A 24,420-nucleotide genomic window follows, 5' to 3' on the forward strand; every position below is an offset into this window, starting at 1 on the left:
CGATTTTTTTTTAAAAACTCAGTGGACATATCAAACACGATAAGGGAGCATGGACGGATCTGACTTGGTCAAGTCACGCACAGACAAAATATATTGATTGAAATTGGCAAGCTCTGTAGAGTACCAATTTTTAAGTTTATTAGCCTATTCACACTCGACAATGTACTGCCCATAGGGCTTACCGGTACCGTCTTTTGAATTAGAGGAAAATGCAGATCAAATGAATCCTTGAATTCCAAAAAGAAATCCGTAAAGGCCACCACCACCTCCTAGCCCGAGAGTTGAAACATGGACCATTTTGTCCCCGTGTCTACATTCAATTAATTGGTGTATTATAACCAATGAACAAAGTATTAACCAATTAATTGGTTAATACTTTGTTCTACTGTAGAGGTAACTTTTAAGCCAGTTGAAGCTATCCCTTATTTTCAGTAATTCCATTTTTAACAATTTTCTCTCATCCTATATAATTTTTATATCCCAGCGCACTATCAAATTTTGACGACGTTGTGATAATGACGATGCTATGGAACCAAAAGCTGTCGACCTTATGGGACGTAAAGGGGTATCGGCGTTCGAGGCCAAGGGATAATGTTTAATCTATGGCTAGAGGTTGCCGAATGCTGATTCTATGGTCTGGTCACCGACCCCACGAAGGAAGAAGCAGACGACAACGGGAACGGACATGGTGACTGACGACACTGGGACACTCAGTAGGTGTCAGTTTTTCGTTTTCAGTTTTGTTTTGAAAAACAAGAAATAGGCTAGTAGAGGAGAGGGCTAGGCCTATTTAAGTTTGTGAAATTGATAAGATAGGAAGATAAAAGCAAACCAAGAGACATTGTAGTAACAAGTTAGAGTAGTCAATTGTGTATGAGTTATATTGTCTGTGGTAATAGAATTTTAAATCCACTTGAAGGTAACTAGTACAACTTAACCATACCTAAATTAATGTACCGGAATATGCCTTGGCCTACCGATAGGATAAACCCCTAGTAAAACTGGTTTTCAATTTCACTGTAAGTTAGGCTAGTATATTTTAAACCATGAACAATCATATCTCAATGATAACAGAATTGTTTGTTTCAATAACTTACAATAGTTCACTATTTTAATTGAAACATTACAATGCAGTTAAGTTAGTCTATGGCATTGCCAAAATTTTATGGCAGGCGGGAGAAATTACACCCTGGGTAATTCTGAGCAATTACTTGGTCGACCCCAAACTTTTTCATATTTTAACACGGTCATTTTAAGGATGTTCTCAGAAAACAACAAACATATAAATTCAAGCCCCGCAAGGCCGTACAGGTTGCCGAGCAATAAGAAGGTTCAAAGTCCACGCGATAACAGTGGCTGGGGGGGGGGGGGAGATGCGCGGAAGGCCAGTTGTGACAGTACCGTTATGTTAGGTTAGGTTAGTTTAATTCATAACCTTACCTAACCTTGCAGGACTTGAATTATATGTTTCTTGATTTCTGAGAACATCCTTATGACCGTAGTAAAATATTAAAAAGTTTGGGGTTGACCAAGTAATTGCTCAGAATTACCACACCCTGATTTAGGCTACATCTTATGTTTGATAAAGCAAAAGATTATTTTGGAGAATATTAGGCCTATACTTTAGGCAATTGTCACTTTTTTGTTTATTAAATTATTTTAGTAGCTTCTTTCTAAGTTATGCGTTTGTTTTCAGATGACGTCAGTAACTAAAGTATCATGTAATCGAAGCTTCGAGGGCCATCAGTATGTGTTTTCCCATCATAGGTAAGCTCTAAAACTTGTTTTATTGATTGTAACTCCTATAAAATCCTTCCACCGTCATTGTTGAAACTTAAGTTTTTTAGAGAATTTTGGAAACACGATGTAAGTAGTGCTGAGTAGGCCTGCCTATACAAAGGCTGTAAATGCCATCGATGTATAATAACTCCCTGGATTGCGCGCTCAGGTTGAAGTAGGGCTCGAAAAACGGTCCGTCGCTGCCTCGCTCTGTCCGCGAGGAGTGGGGATAAAGGCATGAGTCACCCTAGTGGCGAGCGTCGCGCCCGCTCTCGCCGTGTATTGCTATGTTAGTTTTGTGGAAATATTCCGAGGATAATTGATTGTAAAGAACTTAAGGAGGTTTTATAAGCAGATATAATTAATCTACGTACTTGCTCACACTTTATAGACTATGTGTCAAAAGTAAATATCATAAGAAATGTAGTGGTGATATAAAAGAGTTAGATTTATTTATATTTGAACATTAACTACAGCAAAGTATATCACAATAATTATTTGATCACATATGCATGTCATCATTTGCTTCGGTGAAGCCCAATTATTATTGAGAGACTGTGCATCATTTAAGAATATATATTTTGTTTATATTATAATACAGTATGTTTCTTTGTAATACTGTGATTAACGTGTTTGGAAATAATATTATGTTGCTAAATAAAATGAATGTATGATATTTAATGCCAATATCTCAAATGTATTCATTATTCTCACTGAAGTAAAATAATAACAAAATATTTTCTTAGGTATTAAATACTACTGTGAAATCCAACATTTATTCTTTGATTCAAAGAATTTTGCTAACTATAGACTTACCGGTAAGCATTAAAATGCATAAAAATAAGCCTGTAAATTAAGTTACCATTCTTCGTAATGTAATGACATATTTGATGTAATATAATGATAATGAAATGCTAGAAACTCAGTTTCTATATCCCGTAAACTGATGCTGAGCCGGCCGAGCTCCTAGCGCCAATGCTGCGCAAAGCGATTTTATGCCTATTTTTAATCGCTTAAAAATGATACAAGTAGGCTCCGTATCAAAAAAAGCTTCAAATAAAAAATAATATTCATACTTTGATCTAAAACTTTGCCGCAGGAATTTTTTTCCTGACCAAAAAATAAAAAAGTTCCTCGCTTACTACATATTTCATGTTTTTAATAGTGTTAAAAAACAATCATCTGTCTTAATTTGCCTAAATAAATTATAAAAAATATGTTAGTGTAAAAACTAACTACATAGTATTGAGCACTGGGTTTTCATGAAAAATAATATATAAATTTGAAATTTTTATGTTAACAAATAAGTGTAGCAGAGCAGGTTGAGTGAATGTATGTTTGTGTAAAACAGAGAGGTCCATTCGGCCCGTCCGCCTCGGTATCCCACCAATTCGACTGGTGGGCACGGACCGTTTTTCCACCACCTAGCGCGCTATCCAGTAGAGTTATTATACATCGATGGTAAATGCTAAAACATAAAATAGCTGGGGGCTAACTTAGTACAAAACTAGAATGCATCTACAATTTTGTAATTCTGAACAGTATGGTCTAGTCAAATGATCGTTAGTCTAGTTCCTCATTTCATTCAAAAGTCTTACACATTGAGTAAACAAACAGTCAATTAAAATTAGGTTTTTAAAAATAAGTTAAATCAATGCTTTAAGGTTCTAAAATAACTTAGACTAAGCCTATTCTTTAAGAGCGCAAAACCTGTTATACCTACCTTCCTATTAATTTAATTATTCATTAATTAATCATTCTGTATAAAAACTTAGTTAATATTATGTAGACAAATTGACCAAAAATATTCTTTACGTAATTTATTTTTTAGGTATTTTTGTTGTCTCTAGCTTGATTTATTTAAAACTCATTCTTCTTTTTTAGCTCGGAGTTGAAATGCGAGATGAAATTTGCAATTTATCTTCCTCCGCAAGCTGAGTCAGGGGATGTCCCTGTTATTTATTGGCTCTCTGGTCTTACTTGTAACGAGCTCAACTTCGTTCAGAAAGCCGGAGCGCAGAAGTATGCGGCCAAACATGGAATCGCAGTGGTCTGTCCAGACACGAGTCCAAGTAAAGAGTTTATTTTATGTACGCTAGAAGTTAAATTCTTTATTTGTTAATCCAGTCCTTTGTTATTAATGAGTAAAAACAATTCGTAAGGGCAGCAATGAGGATAGTGAAGTTCCCATCTTTTTATTAGCCTAAAGGCTAAATGTTGATAGTTTTCATTCTAAATCAATATTAATGTTTATGAATGACATAGTAAAAATGTCGTCTTGGTCAGGGAAATTCACAGATATGATTTAATTAATTAATTTGAGAAATTGTCGAGAAAATCTTGTTCGGCAAGCTGAATGCACAAACATATAGGATAAGATCTAGAAATTTAAACAGCCAAATATTCTATTCAGACATTCTACAGGAGGGTGCAACATTCCTGGGGAAGCCGACAAATGGGACTTTGGAGTCGGAGCTGGGTTCTATGTGGATGCTACTCAAGCTCCGTGGGACAAAAACTTCCGCATGTACACTTACGTCACCAAAGAACTGCCAGAGGTCATCGCTGATAAATTCCCTGTAGACCCGAAGAGACAAAGCATCATGGGACACAGGTAAAAGATTTTATCAGTTGTCGTTGTTAACATATAAATGGAGCGATGCCGACTCACTGTTGTGCGTCGTAAGGGAAAGATGTAATATGAGTAGGATGAATTATGTAAAGCTTTGTTGACTACCTACGTCTAACTGATTCTTTAGCCAAGATAATTTACTAAAAGCTAATGATTAAGTTTGAAAATAGACCTGTAGTAATCACATTAATTTCGCTCGTCCCTACTTCAGAGCTAAAAAACACAGTAAAGGATGCACTGCTGTTATCTATTACAAAAAGCTTAAGTGTAAATTTGAAAACAAAATCTCTTGAGTAGTGTGACTACAATAGTTTAATTTGTTAGTTTTGTTGTTCGTTTTTACATTATGAATATTTAAATTCTTTATGAACTAAAGTGACAATGAAAAATTGTTAAGACCTAAAACTTGTCTCAAATCTACAAAAGCTATTTTTTCCCTCGATGATCGTTGTAAATAAATCTAACAGCAGAAAAACAGTCTGAAATGGTAACGATTAACTGATCAACACATTATCTTTCACTCCTTAACATGGATGCAATTAAATTTCCCTCTGATTTTACCAGCCACTATTAATGTCTTGGATAGGCTATCAAATTATTAAGTAATTAAAAGTTCACAATTTTGATATGACCAAATTTTAATGAAAAAACTAATTCTTTAGCATGGGAGGTCATGGAGCTTTGATTTGTGCACTGAAGAACCCCTACAAGTACGCTTCGGTGTCGGCTTTCTCCCCCATATGCAACCCCTCAGTGAGTCCTTGGGGTAAAAATGCACTTTCAGGTTACCTCGGCTCTGACACTGACGCCTGGAAACAATACGACGCTACTTGCCTGGTGTCAGCTTACGATGGTCCCGTCATTGACATCCTCATTGATCAGGTAGCCTGTTTATTGCCTCTCTAATCTATTGCTTTTTTGTTTTTTTTTAATAGCATTTCTTAAATTTTGAGAAGTAATGTAAGGCTGTGGCATTTATGTACTGTTTTCTTTACCCCTACTTTTATTAAATTGAAAGAAATTTAACAGGAGACTTACTTTTGTTTGTAGTCCAAAATGTTGTCAACAAAATGGTGCTGGATTTGTTGCAGGCACAACCAGTCACAACCTTTTGCTAATACAATATACTCCCTCTTATCAGGACACCTTTTACCCGGACTACACTTGGCAGAAATAACATCTCTTTAACCGGACAATTTTTATTAGCACATTGGTTTAACTGGACTAGATCGGTAGGAAGTGGCGGTACTGAAACGACTGTTCTCGTTGGAAAGATGTGAGACCAGTGATTACGTGTCTAAATACAATGCTCTCCTAAATTTTTAGTCAAATATCACAGCAAACGGTCCGTTTTAATAAGTTTTTGGGGACGTCGGTTTAACCGGAAACCCCGTTATCCAGACTGGCCTCGGTCCTGAGGAGTCCAGATAAGAGGGAGTCTACTGTATATTCTTTTGAGTTTCATTTAATTTATTGTGTCATGTTTAATGTTCGACCAATTGAATTTGCTTTGAAAGTTTGGACAACAGACAGGGGTAAGAAACCCATTTTGCCATTTAGAAGATCAACGTAAAGTATTTTAATACATTTCATTGAAATGGCAACCATACAAAGTAGGTATTTTAAGCCAAGTATGAATGGAGATGAGTGTAGGATGAGTGGCGCGATCTTGTAGTCTTGTTGGTGACTGAGGCTGACATCTTCCTTAGTTTCAGCTGTTAATTAATAGCCCATACAGTCGATGGCAACTAAGGGACCTACAGTTTATAGTGAAATCCGAACCAAATTAATGCCTTGGTATTAACAAATTGGTCTAATCATCAGGACAGTACTGTGGATAGTCATAGTACTCACTAGTGCGGATCTTAATCCACACCAGGGTGAATTGCATCCACAGTGCATGCCTGTAAATAATATCCACAATCCGTGACCTAGTAGCTGGATTACAGGACGACGCCACCGTCCCAGTCATGTTTAACATGGTTAAATTTTAATTTGCTTCTTTGGTCTTTAGTTTGACTCAATAAAATAACTATAAATAATATTATAGTTATTAATAATAACAATCTTTTCTCACATATTTAAAAAAAAACCTTTTCCATCCGATTGTTTTGATTTCCAATCCAATTATATTGGATTATATTGAGGGTATTGAGATTATTATTAGAGAATTATTAGCAAGTTCCAATTGACCCAATTCTACTCATTCTGGGATTAGAATATAATGTAGTTGTCATCAAAATAAAAAAAATGTGTACACATTATATTTTAAATGGTCTGCAACATAACTTAGTCAGCTTAATACATGGTGTTTTAAAGATATTGTGATGTAAATGTTTAAGGGAGCTGATGATGAATACATCAAAGCTGGTGAACTCTTGCCGGAAAACTTCATGAACGCTTGCAAGAATGCGCTGGTACCTGCTGTGCTCAAAATGAGGGAAGGCTACGACCACAGCTACTTCTATGTCGCATCATTCATCGAGGAGCATTTTGAATTCCATGCAAAACACTTGAAAAACTAACCAATTAATATTTTAAGATTATACCTTGCGTCTATTATTGTCGATTATATCTTGTTTATTTTACTAAATTGTATCGGTGTTATTCAATTCCTCTTTCCACTTAGAAAAGTGTTGAAGAGTATTTGTTGTTGTAGATCCTCTCCTATCTGACCACCTCAGGACCAAACATAAACCAACTAGCTAACTGTGAAAAAGGCAACTCAACCCAGAATAATACTACATGATTGATTAATTCTATTTTGAAAAGGATAAAATCTAATTCTACGTTTTAGTTGTAAAAACACATATTAATAAATCCACTAAACACAATAAAAGAGTTATATAGATGTTGCCAACTAAACTAAAACATAGCAGTGGTGGACACAGAAGAACAAAATGTATCTAATTGGATAAAATTAGATATGGAAGTTGATTCACTGTGAGGCAGTGGAAAGAGTAGGACTTAGTAATGTGTTAAATACATTTTTGTTGTTAGGCGTACATTTTGTTGTTGAGTCAGTGGATCAGTTGGTTGTGCCAAGGACTTCGGGCCCAAGGCAGCGATGTGGGTCCGGATCACGGTAGCTATCACTACTTTTTCAGTACAGTTCACCCTTGTACCGGTTCACCTCTTGCTTTGCTTTGCTTAATACGTTGCACAGCCGCCAACCTATTAAAAAAATAATTTTTATTTTTGAATTCTGAAAAGCAGCCTGATAAAATGAGGACTGGAAACCTGAAGTTAAATATGAATGGTTTCATTGTATTGAAGTATAATTGTTGGCAATGTAGAGTAAGGGATCTTGCCGCCACACACTGTGGTATTGTGAATGTCTAGTTTTTCATGATATAGTACTTGTCGAATTCGGCAGCTAGAAAGAAAATAGTATAATACCATGTTACTAGTCCTGAGGTGTTTACTGGACGAGTGTGGTCATTCCCATGCAAGACAAAGTTGCGTTCGGGATTACCATACAAATCCGGTAAACACATTTTTGACAAGTGACGTACGATGTTTTATGCCATACTACTCTAAGAAGCAAACTTAACAATAAAAAATCTGTACAAATCCTTATTCTCAATCACTATTCATATCATCTAAGAGAGGTTATGTTTTTGTTTAAAATCACTCATTGCCAAATATAATAAGCTGTTTGGTGTCCTGAAGAGTGCAGCCAAATTTGGCAGCTAGGAAAACTGGATTTTACCTCGTGTCGGTTAAAAAAATCACAACACCCAAAAAATTTACTGGAGTATGTAGTAAAACAATTAGCCTACTCAAAAGACACTTACTGTTTAGCTTTAATTATTATTATTCACCGAGCTTCTGCAAAATCACTCAGGTTTACCTTTAGCTACACAGCTTTAAACTTTTATAACTCGGTAACAATAGTTAGGCAAACCTTCCGCTTTATTTTGTAGTGGTCTACATCCTCTGAGATGGCATAATGCCTAAATCCAATAGGCCACCAACAATAGCACCATTACTGTACATCTTACAAGCATCTGGATATCGAACAAGTGAGCTTCTGTTTTGTGTGCGATCGCAACTCAGCTACCCAGACTAAAGCTGATAGGTTAGAAAGAGAAGACTCAGAGTATATTTCAGAAATGTGTTTAATTATTTAGTTGAATACTTATAAATGCCTTTATACATACTAGAGTACAGCAGAGCTAAGACCTTGTATTGTCGCCCTCATTAGAGCTCAGCAGCACACGGTGCCCGCACACTCTGCATGATATGGATACAGATCACCACCCTGCTATCACTAACAAAAATATCCCTTTGAGCACAATCTCTAAACCCGAAAGATATTTACAAGCCAAATTCATAGACTATTTTCGACTACCTTAAAAATATCGCTACTTAATTTAGAGGCAAACGAAAAGCCTAAATTTGAATTTCACAAGCTAATGAAGAACGTGACTAGGATTGAAACTGTGCTTTTAAACATTTTGTTATTGTCATGTATATAAAAACTCCGGCCGCGATGCACTGAATGTTAAAAGATCACTGGATTTGTAAACGATACGTTGTTTATTTTAGTAGTAAGAAACACTTTTGTAAAAAAAATACAAAATGTAATCTAGGTTTTGTAAAAATACTTCTTCACTTGTTTCAAGTTACATCAATATAGATCACTTCATTGAATTAAATTAACTATGAGTCATTATATTGATATTTTGTGATTTAATCATTTGTTTTGTAAGAAATATTTCAAAGCTGCTTGAGACTTTCAAATATGAAAATTGTATATGTATAAAAGATAAGTTGAGTTTTCCTAAAGTTATACTAAATGATAATCATTTTTGACGATGTCAAGCCATGTTTACAATTTATTGTTAGCTTTGATCCGAGAAATTATTTTTTAGCTTTGCTATAGTGTACAATCATTATACATGTTTCCTTACTGTAAAGATAATCGTAAAGTTAAATATTGCAGTTATAAAAATGTCTGCGAGTTACAAAGGTCAGCAAACATGGTTTAAAGTTATGTTTTTTTACATATTCTAAGATAGCTTTGCAGATGTAACAACGCAAATCAAACAAACTTTCAATACCTCATGTTAATGTTGTAAAAGCATCCAGTGACAAATTCTAACATTCAAATTATGTGCACAAATACATAAAGGAAACAATGAGAGGTTATCTAAAAAGGCACATTTCAGCAATATGGGGTAGCAATGATTCATTCACAAAGTGTAAAAGGAAATACTTCATGGAGTAAAAGAAATTATAAATTAGTACACAAAAGTGATTGGAAGTGCAATAAAATATAAATTGTAAGAAATAAAAATAAATAAATAACTGACCTACAAATAACATTCTCAAAATCAGGGGATTTTCACTTTTATATGATTTAATGTTAAACTACTGTATTAAAAATTTTAAGTTATTTTTTCTATTAACTTGATACTCTGCTAACCAGAAAACACTAAATTACAAATTGGAAATATATTCGCTCTTATCACTTACAAACAAAATAGGTACATCAATTATTTAAAAATATGTTGAAGCTTTATTCAATATTTCCTAAAGGACTTTGTTTAGCTCTTACTTGTATGTGTTAAGTGGTTTCACAGAAACCAAAATGTCACAAGACATTACTTATCAACTATATTTGATACATTTTCTTTTGTTTAGGTTAAACCATTATAATTCTTATGTTAATTTTTCCGCTATCTATAAATACCATAAGAGTCCTTTCATAACTAGCAATATGGTTATAACATAGGTACTTATGATAAAAAATAATTTTGCATTTAAGTATTCTTGAACTAAAACAAATTATTTCAGTTTTTTAAAATTATTTTTCATAGTACTTTGTGGTAGATTTATTTAAAGCTTTTCAAACAAACCATTAACGTTACCAGCACTGAAATCTATCTGTAATAAATAGCTTTAATCTGTCAGGTCGTATGTCAATCTCACAAATAAATTGTTGTGCTACTAATAAAGAAAATATTACGATACAAACAGATCGGCTTGATAAACAGAAATATGTACAATTATTATTTCATAAATTTGTACAATTCCAAATACAACTTAACATAGCGTATAAAAATGTCCTTAAAAATTTGCACATGTTTTACATAAGTAGCTAGTCTATATTCTACTTTGACTTAACTTCGTACGGATAACAAGAGTCGGAGGGAAGCCTACAAAAAATACCTGCTCCGCCAGAGTGAGCTAAAATCATCAAGCTCGATAAGACAAGAAAGAAAGCACAAAAATCATACAACTTTCAACAAGCGCTCCACCTTAGGGGAGTAAATGGCCTCGTCTACAACATCCCACGACAATATCGCATAGAACATGGAACAGAATGGTACACAACATCGCTTATAACTTAGAACCTATCTGTACAACGTGACGAGACACCGTGTGCTGCTGAATCTCGTAGTATAATTTCATATATATATATTTACTTATATATATATATTTATATATTTTACCTAAAGGTAAAATGGTAATAGAAATTTTAAATTATATTTGTCAAATGTAAAAAAATGAGCATTGACCGCCACAAACCAACAAACGCACTTATAGCACCACACTAACGTTCTTTGGAGTCACACGTAAGCGAAACACTCACTGGAACAGAGACATACAAATAAGTTAACACTGGAAAACAAAGTGGTAAATAGAAAAGTGTTGGTGAATTGGATGTTGTAAGGCTAAGAATATTACAAAATACCACTTTTGCCTCATGATAAACACTAGGGTCAATATGATCTTGTAGATAAATTCATGTAGGTACTAGACTCCCTGTTGTTTTGATCTGTTTAGTGTTAGGACATGCCAGACTGGGGTACATATTTTAAGTCGGAGTTGAGTTAAGACACAAACAATTCATAGCCTGTTCAGATGTATGGATGTTGATGTTGCATTGTTTGGTTTTTGAAGTGCTTACTTAATAGTAACTACTAATAAACAAAATAAACTAACTGGATCTGAACATTCAATGGTTCAGTAAGGGTCTGCATCTTTAACATAACCCGTAAAAATTTGCGCTCGAGGTGACCAATCAAAAGGGAGTCTTTTGTACTTTTGAAAAATTTCCTATTAATTGAATTATAATTTTAAATACTTGGGCAGTAAAAAGTGTGTAGAGTGTGCTGTTATAAGGATAATGAATTAAAACGTTTTGCACCAAGTCCAAGGCAATATTGACATGTTGAATTCAATAGCATTATGATTGATAAATGGTTTTGTAGAAAATAGTGAAAGCCTTGTTATATTAGCAATGTGTATCCATTGTAAACGGAATTCCTACCAAAATATTCCTTTCTTGTGATTGGAGTTGGAAGTTCTTTTTGTAATTGAACGAAAATATAAAAAAATACAATACCATAATTGGTTTACGCAAAACAAATCTTGTTTGATTATGCATAAAATATTTAGTTGAATAAACAGAATATATTCGATACCAGTGGATAAGGAAGGGAGAAGAGAAGGTGAGTTCAGGGAACATCAATGATCATTATTAGTTTGAAAACACTACAACAAATGGTTAAGTTGACTTTAGAACAGTTTAATATCTACGACTGAAAGTTGTGTCCTTATTTATGTATTTATATGTGTTAACAATTTGATTACACATTTCTAATCACTACAAATGAATATTAGCTCAGGTAAACATCTGATTCAGTTGTCAAGTTATTCTTGACAATCTAGTGTAGGTTAACATTTTACGGCTTTTAACAACTTACCCACTTCAGAAGAAGATTGTGACCACATAGATTTGTGCATTTTCAAACCATTTGTGCAAATTCAAACAAATAAATGATAAAAGTAGAAAAAAAACACAAATTAACACATAAAATAATATGAACATTCAGCTACTGTCCGGCTACATTTTAGTATGGGAAATTTATTTAATAACCATTCCAATTTAAATATCTAATTATTTTAAAAATAATTTAAGATATGTATTTTTTTCATGTAGTAAAAGAAGTTTGTCTTAGAAATATAATTAGGGTATTCAATTTTACTTACCACCGGTTTTATGAACTGGTTTAATTCAAACAAAATATAACTAAGAAAAACAAAAACAATATAAAAACAAATCACAACACAATGGGTTTCTATAATACAAGTTATTATAATTATACTTTACCATTGATATTGGTTTGTAATTGTTTATCCTGAAATAGTTTAGATCCATTCAAAATCTGCCAAAATAATTATAAAGTTACTTTAGAAACCTTTTTATACTTCCAAATCCAAACACTCGAATATTAATGATTTTTACATATTAAAATTAATTTATTTCTTATGTCTAGTTAGAAGTAGATATTTAACTAAGAATTCTATATACAGCATGCGTATTACTGTTTTCTTGAAATATGCTTTTTTCCATGCTAGAAGTAAGGAATTATCTATTTTACAGTGACAACTATGAAACTACCCAACCAAAATGGCAATGCTCATCTAAGCCAAAATAAAAATTACAGTGATTGCATAGTGGATAGTAATTTATGAGTGATTTGAAATTTAGAAAATTTTAAAGTTACCTATGTAACATTTTATTGCATTCACAAGTAGATTAATCCATTATTTCTCTTTCAAGTACTGTCCGTATCTAACTATTAGGTAAAATGTTTCATGGGATTAGGCGAGATTGAGGCCAGATTGAATTAAAATTCTTAGTTACTCGACTTTTAGAGTCTCCGATTTAGATTCCTCGACAAAAATAGTTTTATGGTTCCAGCAAGGACAATGACAAGCATGCATACTGAACAGGAAAAGCATCAAAAGACAACAACCTCAAGATGTAGTGTACAAATTTAAAAACCACACATTTTGTGAGTTTTTTATACACATTGATTTCTTTTACCGATATTTTATCAACAAATATGTTTTACAACCAAAAGTAAAGTTAGCGGTAATCGTGTACAATCGTAGTACAGATGTTGGAAATAAGATTGAGTTTTACAAAAAAATGCTTACTTGTTTTAAAATTACTCAGGTCACATCAACATTACCAGAACTGTTTAAACATTGCTTCTGAAGTAGGTATAACAAATAATCTGGTATTTCTGTTATTAGGATTACAGTTTTGCTTTGATGCTAAATTACACTTTTCTCCATTTGCATTTGACATCATGACTTGATTAGAGTGTTCAGGGACGTTACATTGGACTGTAGTTTATGTTTAAGAGTCCTTGGAGGCTAGCGGCCATCTTGGATTAATTCAAACAGCTGCTTAAGAGTTATTTATCGCCCAAAAATATTTGTTCAAAGAACAAAGTGATTATAATTACAATATCTAGTATACTGTGGGATTTGAAATGTTCTTTGTAGTTTTGAATTAATCTCCAAGGGAGTCCATAGAAGCTAACGGCCATCTTGGATTAGCCCACCATAAGAGCAATTTTAATTTTGTTAATTTCAAGAAGCCGCTGAAGAGTTATTTACCATCTCAAAATATTGTATCAAACACCAGAGTGATTGTTATTTAAATATCTATTATACAGTGAGATTATAAATCTTCTTTGTAGTTCTTTTAACTGTTTTACATGCTAGTAGATGTTTTACATCTAGGCTCCAAGGACTCTTAACAGCGCTAACCTAACAGATTGATGGTTGCTTTTTGCTACGTTAATTTTGTCCTCGTGGTATATTATATTATTTTGTTCAGTACAATTGTGTCTGTTTGTATCTGGCTTTTAACTTAGTGAATAAATTATCAATTAGCATACAATTTTTCAAATCTAGGTTCATTGTAAAATACAAGTATATATCTCGTATCATGGATAATTTTAATACAAATTGAGGAATTAGTTGATCCCTGACAATAATTTGTTGAAATCCCATTTTCATGAGAATTATACTTTTATTTTTAAGTTTACATTGTTACAATGAAGTATCGTCATCGTTAGTGTTATACTTAATGTTGTGTACACAAAACAAGGACACGCAACTGATATTCAAAAATTGTTTAATGTAAAGTGAAAATATAACTAACACTCATGCAGAATACACAATAAAACAAAATATTGCTAATAATTATAAGCTTATCTTAAACTTCCAAGTGAGTAGTTTCTTTAATTATTGTTTCCAATAAACACTAATGTTTGTGTAAATGTTTACCATACTAACAAAATTTGTGTTTAAATATGTTTAAGCTGATAACACATTGAGTTATGGATGAGTCAGATTGTTGATGCATGTTGATGCAGATTTTTCCATTTACTACAGATTTATTTTTATTATTGTCTGCATTAGAAGCTACTTTTTTATTCAGTAGATTCACTTTTTTAAGATTCATAGCTCCTATTTTCGGAGCTATACTTTAGCAAAATACTTCAATGTAGTTAGATTTTCCCAAGCTACTTAGCGTGATTTGTGATCAATGAACCGAACAAAGTTGAAATAACCAACTTCCAAAAACTACAACAATAATGTCCAAAATTTACTTTGGAATTTTTTTAATGCTCCATTGCTAAACTAATTTTTTTTTGTCCCTCGAGAGAAACTAACCACAATCCTTTATTTTTTTTACTTGATGACACTTAACTACCTAACTGTAAACAGACACTGGAGATTTTGGGATTGAAATAGGAGGAAACTCGGGACGTCAATGGGATCCGTACTGGATTCAGATGCCCGATCTCCACTTGACACTTGTCTTGTTTATTTGATTGAATGGTTTGTGAGTCAAGAAGGAGGTGACTAAATTTTTACAGCAGCACCCGATGGCTGCGTAAGTTAAATTTTATCTTAACTACTTATTTTTTCTAGTCCTTGAAGTAGTTGTGTTCATAAATACGAGGTCAGGTTGGAATGGCACTTGGGGTATTGAAACTGAATGAATAATAACCCAGTAATAACAAGAAAGTAACCTTGATTAAACATTTGGCGTTGGAATCTCTAAATTCCCAGATTTGCAACGGTTAGCATTAATTGAAACAACATTTGAGGTTGAGTTGATGAGGTTATCGACCGAAGTTTGAGTCGTGTGTCGGCCGTTTTAAGTCTTTGATCCCAAAGTCTCCTGTGTTTCCCTCGACTAACAGTGTGTAACAACAAAGCACCTAGAGAGCAATAAACAACAACAGAACATGTGTAAAGCAGACTACACCACAGAGATACAAACACAACTACAAGTTACCTAGGTCAGCTGAAGAAGCCCGGTGATGGTCTACAACTAAACAGACAAACTAAAGCTAAGAAAAAAGTAGAAAAGTGAAAAATATTTTCATTCACATGATATGTAGGACAGGACTGACTATAAAGTAGTCAAGAAGCACTGCAGGTTCGAATATATCCCTTTTTGTACAAATACAGTTTTTCTGAAAACTCATATCTAGGGATGTAGCGATTATTTATATTTTAATATTTTAAATCTCGTTAATACAAAAGCTCGATCGCAAACTATAAATCTCGTCTTAAGCTGACAATTTTAAAGGAGCAATTCAAAACTTTTCACTCGTCACTACTTTATTGCCACGGACCAGGAAAGTGTGGAAGATGAAAAGTAAACGGAGAAAATCATAGGAAAAACTAAAAGAGAACGTAAAACGGAGGAGTTATCTACAAGGGTGGGGAGGACTATAACTTAATGGAGTCAAGACTAGCAAGGGAGCTGCGTCGAGAGAGGCCCAGCGAAGGGGGCCCACTAACCAAGGATGTGGTCCCAAACAATTTGTACCAGCCGATCACAATATTTGATAAGTTGAGGTCGTCGAGCATGATTTGGGCGACTCCCATGAACACTTTCTTGCCTTCAATACGGCCATAGTCGCCCCACACTGTAACCTGTAACAAACAAGAGTAGTAATTGAATAAGTGAATGAATAAAACGTGCGTTTATTAGACAAAATCACACAGCAGATATAAATAAAACACATACTTTATAATAGATAATTAATAATTATCGTGTAGCTTTAAGTATGGAAAATTCCCCAATACAGAGGAAATCTGCCTAAGAGACCTTTTGTGTTTTCTAAATAAATTGTGTTTAGTTTTCAATTAACAGGTCAAGGCACTTCACAAGCTAAGAGCTAGAGATTAAATGTAAGGAAGGACCATGGGGTCCTAAGTTTGCCTCAATAAAGAAGGATTTTCATTTTATTTCAAGCTAAAATAATGTCTCGAGAACTCTTAACAACCATCCAGTACGAAGCGTCCATAAGCCTTAAGTTATTTGAATGGTAGTTTCAGCACAAGGTGACCAAAAACCTTTCTCTTTCTTCATGCTCTATTACTATTACAGTAAAACCCTGCTAATCCACCTGCGGAAACGCGACCATGGGCTAGAAAAGTAAAAAGGTCAGATTATACGAGGAGCAGTATGTTCAGGAGTTTTCCACGATTGCTGATTATGTTTCTGTTATCACAAAAGATTTTCAGAAGTTTGCCACAGTCGCAGATAACAAAAAACCATAAAGTTTCTGTTATGACGGGAGACGATCATGATATACCCGTGAGTTTGGGAGATGTAAAATATTTTGCCACAATGGCCAAAGACAATGTTGATCTGTTATCGCAGGAGATTTCATAGTTTTGACCGTGATCGCGGGAGATGACAATAACATTTCCGTGATCGCATAAGACAATGATGATGTTTCCATTACTGATGAAGATATTTAGGGTTTTGCCGTGATCAAGGAAAATGGTTGATATGATGTTTCCATGATAATGTGGGAGGGAGGGGGGATAAAAAATCTTTGCTGTGATTGCGGGATACGTTGATAATGTTCACACAACCATGGAATATCGTCACAATATTACTATAATAACATTATAATTGATTGGTGGAGGCACGGTCAGATTAAGTGAGCAGTCGGACTAGCGGGGTTCTACTGTATATTAATTATAAATACACAAAGTTGAGAGCCAAATGATTAAGTTAAATACAGATCTATAAAAAGCATAACATTACAGAAATAAGTCAAAATATGCTTTAGAAATACAACTGATTCGAAATAATGGTAACTGGGTCCACAATCAACTCCGTTTAGTTATTTGCCATCAACAAACAAAAATTAAAAAAATCATAGATCAAATTGCTGTTTAAATTGATTCAGAATAATGGTAACTGGGTCCACAATCAACTCTGTTTAGTTATTCGGCATCAACAAACAAAAATTTAAAAAATCATAGATCAAATTGCTGTTTAAATTGATTCAGAATAATGGTAACTGGGTCCACAATCAACTCTGTTTAGTTATTCGGCATCAACAAACAAAAATTTAAAAAATCATAGATCAAATTGCTGTTTAAATTGATTCAGAGTAATGGTAACTGGGTCCTCAGTCATCAGAAATCATGACTGTTATTTGTTTTAAAATAACGCCTGTAATACTTAGCAATTGCTCGAATTCGAGCAACAGCTACACTAGTTATTGATTGATTGATTGATTGATTTGATTTTTTTTTTGCCTGATTTGTTTTTGCAGCATGTAATCAACCTTATTGACGTATACAAATGCATGTACATGTCTAACGGAATAAAAATATTGATTCTTGATTCTCCGTTTAGTTATTCGCCATCAACGAACAAAAATTTAAAAAATCAAATTGCTGTTTATTCACAATAGAATTCACGATAGAACTGAAACATCCCTTTAAACAATATGACCTGTTGTTTCACCCTTTGTCACAGAATCAAGCCATTCACCTGCAGTATGCAGCCTTGAAAAGGTTCCCTGAAGGTGAGTGTTTGCTGGTAAAGAGGATCCAAAGTTCGTCTGGCTGTCGCTGTTTTCGCTTTCGCCAAACATTTCTTCCCACTTACAAGGTACACTTTCACATAAGGCGCTGTGGACAAAAATGATATTGTTATCACACACAACCATATGGGTTAAGTATGATCATCAAAAATTAAGTAAAAATGTACTTTCTCACACTAAGCTATAGCACTAAATAACAATCTGAAAAATACTACAGTAACTGAGTAACCAGTCTAAGGAGGGAGTATAAAGTAGGTCAATATTGTGTGTTTGCCTCAAAGTACTGTACATACAATTATTGACTGAGTGAAAAACAGTTGTTTACAAGATCGTTCTATTTAATTGCAGTGATTTTTAACTTAGTAAAATAACAATGAATATAAATCAAAACACACTCTTACAATTACGACACAAACACTTAAAACTTTCTTAAGCTATAAAGTGTTACAAATAGATTCTATATGTCCTCTAGGCTACTACGTTAGTTAACACTAAAATAAAAATCTTAAGGATCTGACATTGAGCACAATGGCTTAGGTTTTATGAACTTTTTATACGAGTCTTTCCTAAATTGGGAAGAGTTCATTCAGGCTCAAGAACATTAAACAATATACAGTAGATAGAATATTCCAATATTACGAACAGCATTTCAAGTGGAATGTCTGACTTAGATTTTTCTATTACAACAGTGCTCCAACCTTCGTGAGGTATTTGTGTAGGTTTTTAAAGCTTTATACTGCCATTCTTATTCCCAAAATTAGGAGTTTAGCAGTTTCTGTAAATAATCACGGTCTGAGAAAGATCGCACGATAAAATTTGTGTACTTTTCAAACAAATGATCTGTTGGCAACGGTGGTGGGTCCCAGTTGGAAGGCGGTTTAAATATTTAACAACCAACAGTTGAGGTATGATTTTTAGTGTATTTAGGAATTTATGAAGTGGGAATGTATCCTGTCTTATGGGACCCAATGAGCTGGAAAGCTTCGAGGTTTCCGACTCAATCCTTTCTTGGAGACTTGGAGAGAGCTGTCAGTGACGGAGAAATCATCTAAGTTGATCATGTAACATTTTTGCGCCATAGAGGACTCTTTCTCTTTCAGGTTAGTCTACTAAAATGTATGGAAGTACGTTTGTCTCATACCTGGTAACACTTTAGAGCCCTGTCTGGATTGCAGCCCTCGCGCTCGTATCACCTCCACCTCCAGATATCCCTTCTGGTAGCACATGCTGAGCTGAATGTCGCCCAAGGACGGAGCCCCCAGGACTTGCCGGCCCACCAGCTGTCCAGGGCCTAGCCCCTCGATAAAGTCCGACAGAGGACCTCCGTCTGAACCTTTGAGTGATGGCGCCCAACTATCCCACACAAACAATTGTTACACTTTCCTCCGGTAATACACAAAGACTGTCTGACTGTAGTTTTGTTCTTTTTTGATTGATTTATTTTTTAAACTTTACAATTTTTCTACTCTCTATATATCTTAGGATTTCAAGCTCTATACGTTCTACGTTCACTGTGCGGTATGAATTGTCTGTAAGTCATGTATTTCAAAGTTTCGGCAATACTAGCCGTCCCAAAAACATCAGAACTCTTGACACACTGTAATTTTTTTCTGGTACATTTACAACTTACTATGACTTATAAGTAAATCAAAATCCAAATTGCTAAGTTGAAATATCTATCTATTGTAGTAAATTGCATTTACGGAAATAAATCTTAAATAATTCTTTGGTGCCTTTGAGTAGCCAGTTCAGTTGACACAACTCGCATGATATTTTCAGTAATGTTAATAGCACAACTATCTTCTGTAAGACCTGTACTGCACACTGAACGTAGAATTGAATATAGAGGATCGTGGAAATAGCACATTGCTGAAGCAATTGTGGTTGGCAGGATTTGAACCCGAGATCTAGTCCCAACCCATAGCCAACCAAATCATAGCCTGTGAACCCGTGTGAAGTCCCAAAGCCCAGTGCCCATCTACTAGACCAGCTTGCTCCCTCAACACCATAACACATTACACAACATTGTTTTAAGATGTTTTGGAAAATAATTAAAGTTAACTTAAATTTCAGCTTTTGTAAAAACTCACATTTGATGTGGTTCTAATCACTCCAGTATGGGGTATTATTACTCTGTACATTATATACTAAGATTCCAAAATAAACTGGCAGTCATTGTATATAGTACAGCAATCTTTCAAATAAACTTTACAAGAAAAATAATGGTGTACATTAATTGAACAAAACTACAGTCAGGCCAGTTGCCTATGCAAACCTACTACAGTAAAACTCCTCATATCTGGCCTACGTGGGACCGAGCCCCTGGCCGAATAAACCAACCTATTATTAAAATGATAATTCGTATCTATTGTGATTGGTTCAAAGTAGTGTTTGAGTCTCTTTTGGGAATCTAGTAGCTCAACTGGGTAGTCAACCCGCTAAAAATATATATGAACAGGAAACAGATAAACCGTAAGAACGCGAAAATCATGGAGACTACGTGTACAGCCATGGGTAATATTTTTGGTACCGATTCTGGAATGTGACCGGATAAACCGAGGACCAGAAATTCCGAGGCCAGATATTAGGGGGTTTCCTGTAGATTAAAATTAAGGTGTTAATTATACATTATGATAGAGGGAAATCTGCAAACCTTTACTTATTCTTAATCAGATTAATGTTTAAGGGAGAAGCATCTATATTCTAATGATTTTATTTTTTTGTTTGAAAATGTCCTTTTCTCTAAGTTTTACTTGTGCAGACTACTGTACTTCAAAACTAATAAAAAATATTGAACAAAATGTCCAAAAGATTTATAAAATGAATAATTTAAAAGTATCATCGATATATTACATTCAAGAATGTGGAACCAACGAGTTTAAGGTATGATTAATATAATTTATTTCTACATTTAATTGTTTATTGCAATTTGTTGGATACTTAACACAACTTTTTATATAATGTTGAATGTAAAATTTTTATATACATAAAATTATTGTTTTTTTATGTTTATATATTCTGCTTCTTACAATCCTTGTTGAATAGTTAAATTTCTCATCTTTGTCTTCCAATAGTACTATATGTGTTTTTCATTTCATACGAGTAAATGAATCATTTAGACTCAAATTTACAACATACATTTGCATGTGAGTAGTGTTTTAATGGATGCAGAAGCCAAAAGCAAGGAGATTAAAATTTTGTTTGATAAATTCTTTTTTCAAAAATTTGTCATGCAATAAATTTTAGCCAGGGTTTGTATAGCTTCCAACAATAATTTAGTTTATGCTATTCAACTTATAAATTGCAGTTAATTTATCTTAAAAGTTCAAATTAGCAAGTTTTGCTTAGTTTTTACTAAACAAATTAAAAAAAATCCTTTTAATCATTCAATGTAGTTTCGAGATTTTTTACTTCGTCCTATTCAACTTAGCGTTACGTAATAGTAAAACATTACCAATACAGATCCAATGCACTATAAATACACTATGTCTAAAACACAAAAACAAGTTATAGAATAAAATACACAGAAATGTTTTAGATATATTAAGGCTAACTAATACTAGACACTACATAGAGTAAAGAAAGATAGATAGAGATAGAATGAAGACCAATTCCGTAGGGATAGACAGAAAAGATTGTGCATTCACGTGCTAGTTGAGCGTAGATTTTGTGGATGCTAGTGGCCAAGATGGTAGTCATCGAGTTCGATAGCTTCGGGGTTAAGATTTAATCTACATCGTTTACCGGAAACTTCAACACTCCTGTTCAATTTCATGCACTACCTTCACAAAACTGGGAATACATTTTTGACGAGTTTTTTGTCTGGTTTAGTAACCTTCCAGTCTTCTCTGCTGCCTTTCCACACTTGTACGACAGAAAATGCAACAACACTTAGAGGCAAAACAACAAAAGTCAAACCACAGAAGCAACAAAGCTGTAAATTTTCACAGTTGTAGTTTATTTGAATCAATTTAATACTGGAAGTGATTTTTATGTTTCATTTACTGTATGTCTATTTACGATACGTAAATCATTCTACGCACTGAGAATAAAATGGCCTAAAACATTCAAGCACATAAAACAAACCTCTAGAGCTAAAAATGGAGGATATGACATTTTTTCTCTCACAAACTTAAGTTTAGCCTTTGAAATTAAATTTTCCCAGACTAAAACCATATAGAGTATTCGGAGGGTTTATGTTCAGTGTTTAATAACTATTTTGACTTTATTAATTTAGGTATACTACATTTCAATATGTTATTAAAGAGTGGATTTATAATTGGAATTAATTGGTTTAGAATCAAAATTACATTTTCTGTAGGCCTAGCACAAAACTGTGGCGGCTTGGGCAACGTCCCAATCAAAAATAACACCACTGAGCAATGCTCGGTCCCCTGGCACTTCTCTTTATGAATAAAACATTATTTTTTTAGAGCTGAAATATTGTATTTAGTTTTCTGATTATCTTCTTTGTTGTTTAAATCTAGTGATGTACCGGTTACATGGAAAGGGTTAACGAAAAAGGCATTTATCAGACTGAAGTTTTAGCTATGTGCAATGGATAGTTTCCATATAAATGTGGTTGGTTCATTGTATTATAATATAATAGTTCATTTAAAATTGTAACTGTATTTTTTTATGTTAATAATCTTATCTAATGATTAAACATAGAGCCAATGAATAGAGAACACTGCTTTTTTGAAAGTTAGTTAAACTCTTTATCAGTTTAGTATGGATGTTTATCACCCCTTTTTGATATCCTAAGTGTATAAGAAATACAAATTCAAATGTCTCTTATTCTAAACATTTTCAATCTCACAATCGTTTTCCATATCCATTTAGGCAGTTCAAAACCTCATGCCTAACCTTCCAAGTCTTGCGGTTCATGATGACGTCGGTATCTTTACAAAACCAAAGTTCGGATTACACAAATGAATAGTGAGTGTTATACAGTGCGAGAAACATTGCTTTGCGGAGAGGTCAACTGTGAAGTGTTCGATGCCACATAGCATATAAAAATTGAAAACAAAGAGGTACGAGTACTTATAATGAAAACATAGAGATCATGCTTCATAGCACCACCACCAACACAAGAACACAGTGCGTTTGACGATAGTGCAGCCACTTTACACCAAGATATCACATTGTGGGAGTTGAGGTGTTAGCACATTCACTGGTTTATGCATTATATTTGCTTTAGTTACAGTTAACTGATTAGACAATTGACAATTTCTTTATTACAATTTCATCAAGAAATGTTACAGCGTCAAATTTATGTATGTTATGTATGTTTTTCAAAAGCGAAAAAGTACAATCTTCACATATTAAGATTAATAGTTTGTTAGAAGTAGTTATATCATTACTTAAAGATTGTGATTGTTGGTATATTAACCCTTGGCATTCAGTTGGCCAGTCGTACTGGCCTCGTCATTGACGTAAACAGAGTTGAATTGTTTCAATATCAGCTGTATCTGCCAAATTTCTCTGTGTATTGCTCAGAATCGGAAACTTCTTCTCACCAACTTTGAGTTATTACAGTTAAAAGTTTGCTCACTAGGTATTACCACTTCATAACAAATTTTTGAAAAACAAGATTTATCCATGAGTAGCTACGTTGCTGAGCGAATGTTTTTATGTTGGGCAGTACCACTGGCCAATTGAGTCGGGCCAATGTGAAATTTAACCAAACTGTGCAAAAGAACGTTGTCAATACAGCTGGACAAAGATTAAAATTGTTCCTATTTCAGATTGCAAAGGGTTAAAACCATTACATATGTCAATTCATTGTGACAAATAACGTACAATTTATTTATAAAATTTAAATTATTTACGCAACTTGAGTTAGTTTTAGCTAATTAAAATTACTTATTAAATTAAATCAAAAGTGAATTTAATTAGAAATATTATGTTTAAACTGTTTTATTACATTATGTCTACATTAATTATTTTTATTTGTTTACAATTTGGTTTAACAGTGTTTGTATTAGTTAGCTGGCATGGGGAGGGTGGAGGTGATCCGATGGCCTACTTACGAAGAGCCGTCAGAACTAGAAATGCTGTGACTGCTCGATTGACGAACGGGAAGGGGGGAGACCTCATGTGAGCGAGCGAATCCCCCCCGTCGACCTCCCTCTACACAGAGTAACACTCTCACTCTCTCACTCATCCTAGCATAACTCTATGTACAACCATTGACTATGGATAACCACTAGACATTCCATTTCTATGTTAAGGTTGTAGCCAGTTTTAGAGAAATAAATGAGGTTAAATTGAGGCACCAACAGATCGTGCTGATGTAAATAAACTCAAATTGTGTCAAATACG

The 24,420-nt window shown here is 33.9% G+C and overlaps 2 protein-coding genes across 3 annotated transcripts in view; one reads left to right on the top strand and one right to left on the bottom strand.

The window, feature by feature from the left end:
- The first annotated feature begins 741 nt into the window (after positions 1-741).
- LOC128992013 (S-formylglutathione hydrolase-like) lies at positions 742-7,004 on the top strand. 2 transcript variants are annotated; one of them, XM_054415349.1, is made up of 6 exons: positions 742-919; positions 1,697-1,767; positions 3,664-3,851; positions 4,204-4,393; positions 5,074-5,293; positions 6,754-7,004. In XM_054415349.1, the coding sequence occupies exons 2-6, from the start codon at positions 1,697-1,699 to the stop codon at positions 6,934-6,936; spliced, it is 852 nt and encodes a 283-aa protein (XP_054271324.1). In that variant the 5' UTR covers positions 742-919; the 3' UTR covers positions 6,937-7,004. The 2 variants fall into 2 exon arrangements, with proteins under 2 accessions (XP_054271324.1, XP_054271325.1); XM_054415350.1 differs by lacking the exon at positions 742-919 and adding an exon at positions 1,182-1,193.
- A 3,217-nt stretch (positions 7,005-10,221) lies between these two features.
- Positions 10,222-24,420, bottom strand: part of LOC128992154 (regulating synaptic membrane exocytosis protein 2-like) — a 79,056-nt gene continuing 64,857 nt past the window's right edge. The window contains exons 20-23 of the mRNA XM_054415592.1: positions 19,238-19,449; positions 18,045-18,184; positions 15,534-16,180; positions 10,222-11,011 (exon numbers count right to left, since the gene is read on the bottom strand). Coding sequence (XP_054271567.1) covers positions 15,974-16,180; positions 18,045-18,184; positions 19,238-19,449 — 559 coding nt within the window. The 3' untranslated portion in view covers positions 10,222-11,011; positions 15,534-15,973. The remainder of the gene's footprint in view (positions 11,012-15,533; positions 16,181-18,044; positions 18,185-19,237; positions 19,450-24,420) is intronic.

The sequence above is a fragment of the Macrosteles quadrilineatus genome, unplaced genomic scaffold (genome assembly GCF_028750875.1).
Source record: "Macrosteles quadrilineatus isolate MER2022 unplaced genomic scaffold, UCM_ALF_1.0 Scaffold_4__1_contigs__length_99947679, whole genome shotgun sequence".
NCBI classification, from domain to species: domain Eukaryota; kingdom Metazoa; phylum Arthropoda; class Insecta; order Hemiptera; family Cicadellidae; genus Macrosteles; species Macrosteles quadrilineatus.